This window comes from Tubulanus polymorphus, chromosome 6, assembly GCF_964204645.1.
Source record: "Tubulanus polymorphus chromosome 6, tnTubPoly1.2, whole genome shotgun sequence".
Lineage (NCBI taxonomy): Eukaryota > Metazoa > Nemertea > Palaeonemertea > Tubulaniformes > Tubulanidae > Tubulanus > Tubulanus polymorphus.
The window spans coordinates 7,736,345-7,750,261 of NC_134030.1; the positions used below are offsets into that span (position 1 = coordinate 7,736,345).

A 13,917-nucleotide genomic window follows, 5' to 3' on the forward strand; every position below is an offset into this window, starting at 1 on the left:
ATGCAGCAGCATCATGGACACTATAGGGGTATAGGGGCATATCCAGGGTATTACTAGTTAGTACCAATCATAGTGCAAGGGTGTAACTGAGGCTGAATACAAAAAAGATGTTGTAGGGGCTTACTGCCATATTTGGTTCATCATAAGGCTTTCAATGAGTCGAATGATTTAATTCACTTGAAACCGGGGTTAAAAACCTACACACATAGCATAAAGGACTTCGAAAGTAAAGCACTTTATGAAATACCTTCAAAAGATGAACTCCTTCCAGTGACCTGAATCTACGGGATTCCCCTCTAGTTCTCACACGCATTGATTTTATGATGAGTGAGTATACAGTACATCTGGATATCATCGGTTAGGTAAACTAGAGCTAATTGCCTGTAAAACATAATATTGTCGAACATAACATTTATTAGGTGAGAAAATCCGTGTGAAAGTCTATACCGGGCGTTAAACTATGATAGCTATGTAGCGATCGCGGTGGTTTTTAGTTGGTGGTGGGAATTTTTTTCATTGTAAAGACATTGATTGATGTTCTATTTGTACCTTCCTACCTTTCCCCCTTGACTCTGCAGCAACGTTGACTTGCAGTTTCAAAGCGATCAGCTCGGGCTATTGCTAAAATCCTGTTGGGAAATAGATAAATGAATATACCAATTTTCACATATATACGTATTGCTGGGTTTTTTGTTTTTGTTTTTTGTTTTTACTTATTTAATAGACAATATTTACATTCAGCAAAGTTTTCCATTCTCAGAGTTCTCTGAGTATATGAATTTATAGTTCACTTCTATTTGAGTATTCAACTTATAAGAAATTTTCCATTTAGGGGGTGGTCTCGGGGGGTCTGGAACCCTGCCCTCCCATTGAGGCACCTATTCAAAGATCGTTAAAACCTGCCAAATTGATATTTATCCTTTCAGAAATTGCATATTTATGTATGTATTTCTTAAAGAATATCTAATAACGAAGATCTAATCGCCTATGAAATGGCTGCTGTATCCGAGAAATACCTTTCATTTTTTTCTGGACCCAGGCCATCCAAATTTCCTAGATCGGCCCTGCGTATGCTCCTCTTAGTCATAGTTATTCGGCGACATTCCTTAGAAATCGTGTACGAACGAATGAATAAATACCGAAGCGTCGGTGTAAAAAAGAGAAACAGCGAATATTTATTCGACGATTCGATTCAGATGACGATTTTTCATGTCCGTTTTCATCGAAAAGTCGACACTTATACAGATTTCATGTATCACCTTCGCCGAAACACAAATGATTCTATTGCATGCGCAGTTAATATGAAAAAGTTCTCTGTTCCATAAAATCATGAAATTTATAGTCAGGGTTTATACGGTGATGCCCTCGGGTATCGAAATTTCCTCATGTCTGCGAAGATGCATGAATAAGTAATCTCTATATTTTACTGGTTTTTATGCCTTATTATAGTTCGCAGTATATTTATCTGTAGGAGTCGGTCTGTACAGTGGAACTTTTAGAATCGACTCCAATTTCACAACAATCGATCAGTTTGAAAAAAGCAAAAAAATACTTTCCGTCGTACATCCAGCCCTAAACAAACTCGGATATGACGATTCATCGGATATAACAAATATAGAATTTCATCCTAAGTAAGAGAATTTAATTATCTTCATACTGCATATAACAAACTATCAGTTGTAACGAACACTTTTTTCTGGTGCCGCAAAGTTCGTTGTTATGAGGTTCCACTGTATCTAAGAGTTCCTTTTGGGAAATTTTCATTACAGTGGGTGGTGTGTTTATTTCGTGTCTCATACATCATTATGTAAGCATTATACTGCGCTCGCCTCATAATAAATAATAAATAACGTTTACAGCATTCTCATCCTTGCCAGGAATTCAAGCCATGTACAGAACCCAGCTCTGTCCTTTCCTGTCCTATCACGCCAAATGTGCCTGTATACATTTTTGTTTAGTGATGCTGCATGAATAAGCGCGAATTGAAATTAATCGTTTGAATTCGCCTGGATTAGAGTTTAAATCTCCTCAGTCCTGACTAGTAGTTTCTATTCTTTTAACCCTTTCAGTGCTGACTAATTAATACCCTATAGTGCTGGAGAAAATTTGAAAATTCTAAAAAATTCCACCCTAGTGTGTTGAACAATGGGAATACCACTATAGTGCGTCTACACCGCAGTGCGGTGTATCGTTAGTTACTAGTATTTCACTATGTTTGACACTTGCTGCCATTTTTCAATAGAGATAATTACAAATTACTAATTACATCAATACACCGCAGTGCGGTGTACTAGCAAAATCCATCACTGATTTATACACCGCACTGCGGTGTAGACGCACTGAAAGGGTTAAGGGCTCAACTACTAAAAATAGAATACTCTCAAAATAAGAATAATCTCTAGTACAATTTCAAATATACTACTGTTCTTCATGTCTGTTTTTAGTGAAAACTACTGCAATTGGAAATAACTTGGTACTGCGGTATGTTGCCCATGTCCATTATGTTATGAGTTTAGTGTATAGCCATCTCGTACCACCATCAGCTACAAACCCCTGCAGAGAGGGGAGAGGGAGAGGGAGAGAGAGAGAGCTGTATGTAGTGGACTGACTCTTAGTACTGGTTTAATTAATTACCTTCATCTACTGTGATTAAATCTCAACGATGTGTACACTCAGTCAATGGCCACTCAGGTATATCCCTAATAAAATGTAATTGTACGCGGCTGCCTTGCAGCCTGAGTAGGTTTCACTTGTATTCTGTCGACTGGCTGAATTGATGATATTGTCTTTGTCCTCACCGGAGTGGCAGCAAACTTAATCACACGAATCAAGTGGTCAGGACACTGATTAATGTTTATTGCACCTGACTCATTTTTAGTTGACACACAAAAAAACCTTCGTTTGTAAGCAATATTGAATCGTAAACTTGGAAGCGTTGATCATTTTGGCAATAATTTAAACAAATATGGATCGATTTTAATAGTCTTCATTTCCTGAAAATTTTTTTAATTAGGAGTCATTAGAATGGCTATGAGGATCTGTGTCTGGTTCTGAAGTGAAGGTACCAAGGGTTAGTTATGCTTTCAGTTATGTCCTGTCAAGTTTATTAGTAGCCATAGAAATATGTAAAAATATAGGATCTAATGTGTTTTTTAAAGTAACTTCAGATTTTAATTGGATGCGTTCCATAAGTAAACTTGTATATTGACGAAACTTTGTAACTTATAGAAAATAAATGCAACGACACCATGTTCGTTTCTTCATCGCTGCCCGGAGCATTGTTAATGCTACGCGCGCATACCATCGGCGCTATAGATAAAACTGCCTATTTACCTGAAATAGATGAGGCGGGCGAACGATGTTTTTTTGTTACGTATCGCCCGATGCGGAAATCAATGTCGCTGACGATAACGCAAGATAAATCTATAACCTGATGCGGCTTATTCCGGTAGCATCCTCTCCGTTGTCAGCTCGAGCAGAATAAAATTCTCCTAAAGATAATAACGAACTGCTGCGCGGCGGTTCAATTGTGTAGAATACACCTTATTCATTGTAGTTTATCTGCGCCGGTGATCGCGGGCGTTCGTCATTGTTTTTTATCGCCGCGGTGATCGACGTTACGCGGCTGTCGTTTTTATTGAAGCGTTTTTTTTTTCCTCGATCGTCGAGTATATCGTTTATTTTCGCGCCGTGTACAATTTACGGCACGTCGATCTACGGCGCCGGGCGCGCGTGGTACGTGCGCCATTGGTATATACGTACCTGAGCGCCGCCAACGACGAGACGACGATGGCGGCGAACGAGCGAACGCCGGGCGCACTATTGATGAAGTCATGAAACGCGGCACGATAAGCCCGCTGAGTCTTATCTTATACACGGTGAATTGAACAAATAAATCATTCGCGGCATCGGTTTAAGGAGATTTACCTGAACGGTTCATTTACGTCAGCTCAAGGTAGCCGCGTCGCTAATACACATTGACGTACAATAACGATCATCTTATCTCGTCTCTAGTCGTAGTCATCCGATCGAGGGCTTTACAGCAAGTACCGTCTCATAGTAGTATCGGTATTTTCTTTCCGCGAATTCGCATGGGTGCGCACGGAGGGGTGCAATGGGTGTATACTTGGGTAAAAAGAGTATTGAAGCAGAAAAATATTGGTGGTTAGAATTTCCATCTTTTTACAGATTGACCGACGTAACATTTTCAACTGAACATTTGGGATCTTTACTTTGGGCCTTGCCGGATTTTGTTGCATCTGCCATTAGAATTCAATACTATTTTCGTATTCAATAAGACCTAATTTTTGTTACCAGTATACAAATCACTCAGTTCAAGTTGTCTGACTTAAGGATTGTCATCTAACTCTGTCAGAAAAATGTTTGGACACAACGATTGTTTGACCTGTGCTAAAATTTGGCTCGGCCTGGTCCGACGTTTTTGGTTGGGCCGGATTTGACCCGGGCAAGACAGGCACAGGCCCAGGCCCATTTGGCACCCTCGTGAATGGTTGTTCCAGGCCTAATTTGGCACGGGCCTAAAACACTTGTGCGATCGTGGCTTAGGATGTCAGATCATGATCGGTTTATTAATAACACAGGATCTTAACATCAATTTTCAGTAGGAAGAGACCGTAACGTGTGGAGAATTTTTTCTGGCATGGGGTAATTTCGTCGTGATGTACGGTTACCGGAGGTCTGCCGATTACTTAGGGCGGTATTTTCTATTAATTACGCCGGGGTCGATGATCGCCGCTCTCACCGGATATTACCCAGGATGCACCTTTGCCCATCGGCCACGTACCTTCCGTTGAGGGCGTTCATTACGTCGCGAAAACTTTACCACTCGACGACGTCGACCGTCAGTCGTCGTGTGTCAACAAACTTACGACGCTACCTTGTTTGTCGGCGGCTCTTCGCGCGGCGCCGCGAACAATAACGAACCGACGGAGGTACGATACCTTCGGGAATCGCGACGCGCGACGTTCATAAGTAAAATGTGTGTGCACGCATCGCCGAGTCAATATTCATCATAAGACGTATAAGAGATGACAGTCATCGTGAACGTAAATTTCGACGTTTTCGCCCCGAAGACACGCGTTGTTTGACGCACGAAATCGGTTAAAAAAAAGTCATTTCGCGTTTTCGGAATTCGCGTCGCGAGGCGCCGAAGTTTCCTTTTTCGTATGGGTCGTATACGCGTGTATTGCGCCGACGAACGACCCGGCGGTGAAAATTTCGGTCCTAGTCGTTACCCATGAAAATATGTACCTAATGACGGTTTCGCCTGACTCATCATTATCATCAGCGTGATCATCGTCATAAGAAATCCGGGGAGTGTTTTGATCGGGACAAAAGGTACACTCATAACTGTACCTGATGTACGAGTCTTCGTGTACTGATGCGTCCCTCGACGCGGGGTTGATACGGTTATAAAGACGAAACATTTATCTGGACAGTCGCCGACTCGGCCATTAAACCTACGTATATGCGTTTATCGGCCGTCTTGCAAAAAGCTCTTATCAAATTTGTTGATGCAATTTTATGGCGCGGCATCATTGTTATAAATATATCATTAACTAAGCAAGGACACCAGTGTATTTGCTATCGGCCTTCACCTATACTCTTCTTTGTTTGAGAATCGTTTCGTGTCAATTTTCTGATGGAGTTTTATGTACCCATATGATCCCGATGAAGACCTCATTATTTTGGCAATGGTCAGTGCTTATCCATCTTTTTACTTGCTGAATGTGGGCACAAACTAACGCCCTAGTGGCGCCTAATCATTGATATTTAATCATTTTTCTTGTTGTCATCATTTTCTAAAATACTATCGGGAAAATCACAATCCATACCATCAACAAGGGATAGGTCTACGTTCTATGAAAAAATTGTACCCCCTCATATACTGGGAAAAATGTGCATAAAGCCAATCTATGGTGAATACTATGCAGTGAAGTTAGTTTGAGTTAAGTCACTTCAGGTGTGGTTGGTTAAGAAAATAGACGTACCTAGCATGGATCATGTAACTATTGTCACAGGTGTAGCTGCATCATGGTTGTAGTTCACGTTCGAAAGGTGAAAACATTCCAAAACGAAGAAAAAAATACTCGACTAAGCATCCTCTTGACTGAAATGACACAAGAGAGTTGGAATGTTTTTACTACAGTTTGAATTACCTTCGAAAGAATGCGAATTAGGGTCCAAAAACAATAACGGCAGTTGCTAGGCTGGAAGTGGCCGTCTCTGCTGATGGTTGTATTCGGTTTATCACTGTTACAGCCAATTTGAAGGTGTAATTTTGCTGTGGTATGCGAGACTGATTGTCTGAAATTGGCTGTTACACCTTCGCTAATGGCTCGACAATGACCGGCATTTCTTTTCAAATCAATCTAGTGGCGTTTATTTGAAAACATTAACGCTGGACAGCTCTTATAATCAAACTGGAAGTCTGGCGGGTGCTTAAACGACAATATCGCTGAAACTGTTTGCTGGTATGCTAAATCTGTCGAGTTTCCAAATTCTATTATTGGGATCCCTGTGAAAAATGTTATCGATTTCACTTGTATGATGACTTTATTGGGTTCCTTTCATTGTTTTTTTTTTCTCACTTGATACAGAACTATGTTGGTTATTTGAGTAGGCCTATATGTTGAAAAAGACAGAAATCCTTGCTCTGAATTTAGTTTTTGTTGGCTTTTCTCATTAGCATCTTCAAATATTGAGACTGTTGTTGGACTATTTGGAACAGAAAACAATTAAGCCCACTATGCTAAAAAACATCAAAATTTTTTGAAAAACTTCTACGTTCAGACTTATCTAAGCGTCTAGGTGATACCGGAATGACGAGCGTGCACCTATCTCCCAATCGCTATTTAAGAATTCGACGCACACGACGTTGATCATGACTTTGAGTCAAACTGCCGACGATACGAGATCATTAGGTGTATCGGAGACAATAGCGCAATCGAATTAAACTGATAAAACTTCAGCGTTCCGATGGAAATTTCATTTGTTTCAATGAAAATCACCGTGTTTGATCCGCACCGTGCGAGAGGGTGACTCACCGCCGATAAGGTCGTATAATTATATGATTGAAATGTAAGCATTTTTGTTTAGTCATTATCCTCGATAGCGGTAAATGATGCAACAACATAGCGTGGATAACGTGTAGTTTGTTCTAGGTCGGCCTGTGTAGGATGGACAAATAATTTTCCGAATCCGTTCCAGCCGAATTCATAATTTCCAATTTTTCCCCAAAAAAATATTTTCATTAAGTTAGCTATTGTATGGTTGAAATGCCAGGAAAATGAGCATCTATGAGCATTTAGTTTTGAAAAATTGTCACCTCCGACCTTAAGAAAAAGGTTCCACTAATCCTCTGGTCGACCCAAATTGCTTCCACCAGCCCTGTTGTTAAATTCAATAAGAAATCACTTTATCAATGTGTTTGCTAACAAAAATGCGATGTATTTTCAATATACCAATCCTACAAACCCAATTGATGCCTAGTTCTACTTCCATTAGATAGCAAGTAATGGTTTTGCTTCACACTAGTTGCAATGGATGTTCAATATATCTATCCAAATAGAAGCCAATGATACCTGCGATCACACGAGCCAAATTAGGCAAAGTTTGACTCTGGCCTGATCCGTGCCGATTTGCTCGGGCCAAATTGTCTCTGTGATCAAGGCTTATGTATTGATAGAGAGTTGTCAACATGTATTTTGACCTCTATCATTAGAAGGAGGTGGTAACTCGTTACTGGATCTGAGAGCGTTGGTTTCCTTTGAACTCGTATCGATAGGGTCAGCCACTAACCGGCTTCCTGTATCAGGCTGTAGCGTATCCTGTGAGCCTTGATAAGCCAGAGGATGCTGGTCATAGAGATAAGCAAGGTATGGGATGATATACCTCCATCCCAAACTCATAATTTCAAGGAGGCGGGTGTGTTCTGTGCTTGAATTTGAAATTCCAACATGTTACATCACGAGGACCCCATTACTTTTAATCAAATGTTATCACACTCGATGAAATAACATCCGTATTGTAATTAGTTAATTGTTGTTAAGTGCACAGAAAATATGCATATAGAAGTGTGTATTCATAAATACAAATATAGGTGGGCATAACTGTGGTGGACTTTCTATAAAAAAGAAATTTGTCATAGGGACGGACCCAATAAGTGGCTCTGCTGCCTCAGAGAACGGGGGGAGTCTGTGGGGCCTCCCCTTTAGGATTTTGAAATTTTGATACTTTCAGATGGTTTCTCTTATACTTATCTTTGCTTCTACGAATGACACTTTATGTACCGGTATCGATCCAAATCTAGAACCACCCCTCAGATATACGGGGAGTACCCGGCTTGATACCTTCATCAATTCTCCTGAAGTTTCTAGACGCCGTTACGCGAGTTGCCGTTTGCGTGAAAACTAATGACGATTTTCCGACGTCTAATTACGCGGTCGGGTTTTGTTGTTATTGGTCGCAGTCGCGTTATTACGTAGCGACACGATCAGACATTGAACGTGTCAAAATGTTTGCCGATGAAATAAGTCATCATCTTCGAACGGATGAAAATTACGATCGCGAGAATGTACATAATAACTCGATTCGGTCTGCTCTGCGTAATCCCGTATTCTGTTACGCGCATATTTTGCCGGCGATTTCGTCGACGCGGCGGCCATTAGCGTTACGTTAATTCGCGCGAACGCCTATTGTCTGTCGGCGGTCGTCTTCCTGCGAGCTGACAATCGCGCGCACACGGTCCCATATCCGCTCGGCTGATTGAGGAAGTGTAGCCGATCAAAATTCTTCAGTAATTCGTGCCTAAATTCCACCGTGCGTAAGCTGCGCATCATTAGATGATTTTATTCCGAGCGGCATTTCGTAGCAATTTGTATAATTGTGCGACGAAAGGTGCCGTCTGACTTCAACTGAAAAAACTTCTTAACTGCTTGGAGGATTGAAGGAGAAAGTTTGTTAAAAGTCTTGTTTTGATCATCTTATAAAATACAGTCATGAGGTTTTAGATCTTTGGGGAGTTATGAATTGTTAGAGTATTTGTCAGGTTAGACTACAATATGCACAGTGTTGTAGTTTGTCATGCTTCTGTTTGCTCTAAAATAAGCTGGGTTCACTGAACTACATTAGTTACAACAGTCAAAATTTAGTCCGTTCTAAATCGTAACACTCTAGTGAAAAGTCTGTTCTAAATTGGTCTGTGCTGTTTTAGAATGGTGCAATATAGGCCAACCAAAAGAGCTGATGCAGGTCCATTCTAAATTTTAGGAAGGACCTCTGAGTAGAAAAGTCAAATACAGTGTTGTGTCTAGCTGGGCCAGTGATAGCAGCTGACTACAGTTGCCTGCGGCAAGTTAAGGGTTAATAGATTTATGAAAGTGCAGCATCGTGACTATAGTTATGAATATCTTTGTATAACTTGATGGATGGTCTGCATATTCAGACTTTTTGACAATGTTTCTGCTAGTTTTTCTGCTAGTTTCTCCCTTTTTCAGAGGTCTACCTTGGAATTTTAATCATTTCTTCACATTTAACATTGAATGTATATTACAGCGACATTTCTGAACCTTAAATGCCTACTGGAAACTGCTGTTTCCCATTTTAACGGGAGAGCTATTGAATTTTACTCCTCGGCAAGTTCATTTATCATTTGACTTGACACATACTCTATTAACAAATCTTCTCCATCTAATGATGATCCCGATATTAATGACTTTATAGTAGTAATGCGCTTGCTATGTATGCACTGAGACAGTCGCTGGCGCTCAGGTATCAATCTGCAGCAAGGGTCCTGCACCAAGCATTAGAACACCAATTTCTATTTCATTTTCATCTGAGACATACTACAAGATTTAGCTGATAATAAACAAACAAATGAACTGAAACACCACTGGACATCTTCATGAATTGATTGATTTAGATGGTGAATGTAGTTTGAATGGTACAAGATGCTGCAATGGTACGTGCGCAAGTGCCTGTACCAGAATCTTACTAAAATGATTGTATCGATGTTGATCCATGACATCAGCAATTTTCTTTTTACCTGAAGATATACCAGAATTGAAAGCTTTCTTCGCGCTGTGCATAATATAAGAATTTATTTTGAGAATTCCAAAAACTTTTTCGGGAGCGGGAGTCCAGGATTTTCAAAGAGGGACTGTTCTGGTCATCCCCTAGAAATATTTGAAAAATTTGTTTTTCACGCATTCTGAGCATTTTAAGGGAGCACTGCTTGATCTCACATCTCATATTAGTCAGAATGTACTGTGTGCTTTGAAATTTAGCATTGAAAAACTGGAAGTACATCATACAAAGGAAATTTTCCAATGGGGGTGCCCTTGCACCCTAAGCACCCCCTAGATCCGTGCTGTTTTTGAATTGAACAGTCCTTGAAATATCGATGCTGGGATTAAATTGATAATACTGTGTTTAGTTTTGTTCATACAAGCCGAGATGTGACGTTCTGATGTTTGTATGATTTGTGTCGTTTGGCTCTCTCCCTCGTCGTCCGAGTTGAGCGCCAGCGAGCGACATTGTTAGTTTTAGCTATCTCATATTCTGCAGGTCGATATCTCGCCCGGGTAGCGTATTACCTTTGCATGACGGCTGTATGATTTAAACCGGCGAATAACGGTCATAAACTGCGCTACACAATCCTTCCTATTGATCCGGCGAACAGATAAAACGTCCCCGAAGAAATTAACTCGTTCCCCGAAGCAGGTATTTTAAATGTTTGTGTTTTTAGCGCGACCGGTCCCGGCGCGGCGCGCTCCGTCGTCTTCGCGCCGTACGTGAAACGGCGCAGATAAGCGCGCGCTTGTTATTTCGGGCCGGCGACGAACGAAAGTCATCTTCTTCGCCGCGGAAAAATGGCAATTACTTTGCGGCGTAGATCGGTGGGCGGATAACGATCGCATCGACGTCGGGCTGGTTTATAGGGACTCGACGTCGAATTGCTGCCAATTACGTCTGCCCGATCTCGCGAGGCCGGCTAAGGCGCCCTCTGGGGGCTGGTACTTGACTACCTATTAACGTGAAGTCGACTAGAAATTGCTAGTTTTATATTGTATTTACAGTATTCACCGCGGAATTTGACCAATTACATTGCATTTATATTAGTCGATTGAATCGCGCGGCACATTTATCGATTGGCTCCTGCAGTAAATTGATTTCGATGAAGAAGTCTTGCTTCGTGTACTTTTTCATAGAATGTTTAGTTTTTAATCGTGATTTAGAAATTCTGACCCGAAAGTCCTCTCATTTCATGTTTTTTTTTTGTTCGGATATGGAAATTCTGGCCGGCGAGTTTGAAAAAAAGCTGTGTCATTTTATGCTCTTTTTTGTCTTGATTTGGAAATTCTAGCCTGAATTTGGACAGAATTCGTGTAACTTTTTCTCTAGAGGCAGTCGAACCATTCTGCCATCTGTTTTAACAATATAAGGACGACCAAAATAAAAAATAAAAAATCAATTACAAACTCAAGGCCAGGCGTTGAATCACCTTGCCAGCCATTGTAGATGATGTCTGTTTTTGAGTTCATCGCAAAAAAACGTTCACGATGCATATGTTGAGCTTCTCAGCTTTCCAACACTGTATGTATATATATATATATATATATATATATATATATATATATATATATATATATATATATATATATACACATTTCAGGTAACGAAAATAATTGAATTCAGAAGCTCCTCTGATGAAAAAAAAAACTGATGTCGCTACAATTTTCATCGAAAATTTCCGTGTAAGGACCGTGTTACAATCGGAAAACTTTTGTGGCGAAAAACGTGTAAACGCGCGATATCATATTGCGTCTTGCTCGTCGACGATTGGCCCGCGGTCATAAACGTCGTCGTCGTTCGCCCGACTTTCGCTGAGGTACGAAACGAAACGTGCTTCTCATTTCCTGTTGCCGATGTCTTTAACTGAAGGTGTCGACGAACGTCGGACGGATATTGATTTATTTTTCGATCTTCGACGAATTTCTCGCCCGTCATCTCTCTCTTGAAGAAGATCAGACGGACGCGCGCGCCCGGAAAGTTTGGATCGAGGCGATTTTCGGCGCGCGATATTCTCACCGAAGTAAACATTAATAAACCAAACACGTCGCGAAACATCAACGTTCCGTTCTTTTGATTATCTGTTACCGTTTTCGTCGCGTGTAAAAACGCTTTCGTTCGAAGTGAAACAATTTCGTGTTCTGCCAGTCGGCGTGTTTAACAACTACACTTCAATGAAGTTACGGGGAGAGATGAACAATCAGTTGGAAATATCGCAGAACAAAGATTTGCCAGTAATATGTAGCCGTTACACGATTTTCACAATTCACTTTCTCTTTCGTTTTTTAGACTAATAACGCAGTACAGACTTTTTCCAGAAAAAAATATGCTCACCTGACCAGTATTGCTTCACTATTTCAGGGTGGCTACTTACCTGGAAATCGGGGAATAGTCGGGGAATTTTGTAAAAAACCTTAAAGTCGAGGAAAGATCCTGAGTAGGCTAGATCGCAAAAATCATAAAGTTTCCGTCTATATCTTACCTACGAGCAATATTGCTTGTAGTTCTTACATGATTTGATTCCTAGCAGATCAAGGCAGGGAAACAATGTGCATGTTAGGGAAAAAGCAAGTCAAATAAAAGTGGCCACCCTGTTGAAGTGCGGATGTTTTCAAGAAAAGAAAATGGTTTCACCCCTGACCAGTATCTTAACTGTTTGTAAGTAATACCACCCTTTTTCGGTTGCCTACTCTATCCTTGAACCGTCCCCGGACCTGAAAATGAGACATTTAGAAGTGTAGCTTTAAAAAAAAAATGGTGGACTCGACTGTAATTCTTATTCCGCAATAAACAATTGCTATCACTGTCGCTCATCGGTTTTTACAACAGTTGTGAATATTTGCTGATTCGGCAGTCGGTATCTGATCGTCGTTGTGATCGTCGTTGCGCGATCCGGTGTCTAATCCGACAGTGAAATTAACCGGGTATCGTTTCGCGTCCGGTGATTCAGACGACCCAGCTTTAAAAATCGACGTTAATGAACAATTTGACGCGGCGTCGACGGCGACGACGACTGCAATCGCCGGGTATCTATCCATTGTATACGATGAGGGGCTGATTCACCGAGCCGAGACCGTCCATCAGTCCGACCACGATAACCGATCTTAACTTCTGAAACGGACCGCTTTACGCCATTCGTCAAAAACGATGACGACACCGTGCTATCAATTACTGCGCAAGCGTGCGAGATTTTTCGACGGGGAAAAGTTTTCGACTCGAAAGGGACTAGATTTATGAATTTCTGATTGTGAATTATAAGCCCCTGTCGGCCAGTAATCGTGCAAAACCTTCACTACGGGATTTGCGACAGCAACAGAGGTTTTAGCCCAATTGACTCATCTGCCGTTTGAAGAAGTAAGTATCGGCTTCTTCTCTAAACTCACTTATCAAAAAGTAGTAGCGCACGCTGATTAGCTGCGTCATTGCTTCACCCGACTTATCGAGTCAAGTAGCGGATTAAGAAAACATTTATAGGAATATGAATTTTGCTAAGATCATTATTCTTACTCGATCGGAGACCTAATACCCTTCGAGTTACCTAACACCCCTGGGGCCGGTTCTATGAACTGGTGCTAACTTTTGAATTCATTTTCAATTGAGTCGATATCCCAGTTTAAAGATGATACCAGTCTATAGAAACAACTCCCCATTCCACAGTTTAGCAGTGATCACATAGAGACAATTTGGCCCGAGCAAAATTGGCACAGATCAGGCCCGGGTCGGCTCGGCCTGGTCCGACGTTTTTGGTCAGGCTAATAATTTGGCCCAGGCCAAACAGGGGCGGGCCCATTTGGTACCTGTGTAAACAGTAACCCCAGGCAAAAA

At 41.1% G+C, this 13,917-nt stretch overlaps 1 protein-coding gene across 1 annotated transcript in view; it reads left to right on the top strand.

Moving 5' to 3' along the window:
• Positions 1 to 242: 242 nt before the first annotated feature.
• The window catches only part of LOC141907314 (zinc finger protein 1-like), a 45,556-nt gene continuing 31,881 nt past the window's right edge, over positions 243 to 13,917 (top strand). Inside the window, exon 1 of the mRNA XM_074796921.1 lies at positions 243 to 327. Within this exon, the coding sequence (XP_074653022.1) occupies positions 321 to 327 (7 nt within the window). The 5' untranslated portion in view covers positions 243 to 320. The remainder of the gene's footprint in view (positions 328 to 13,917) is intronic.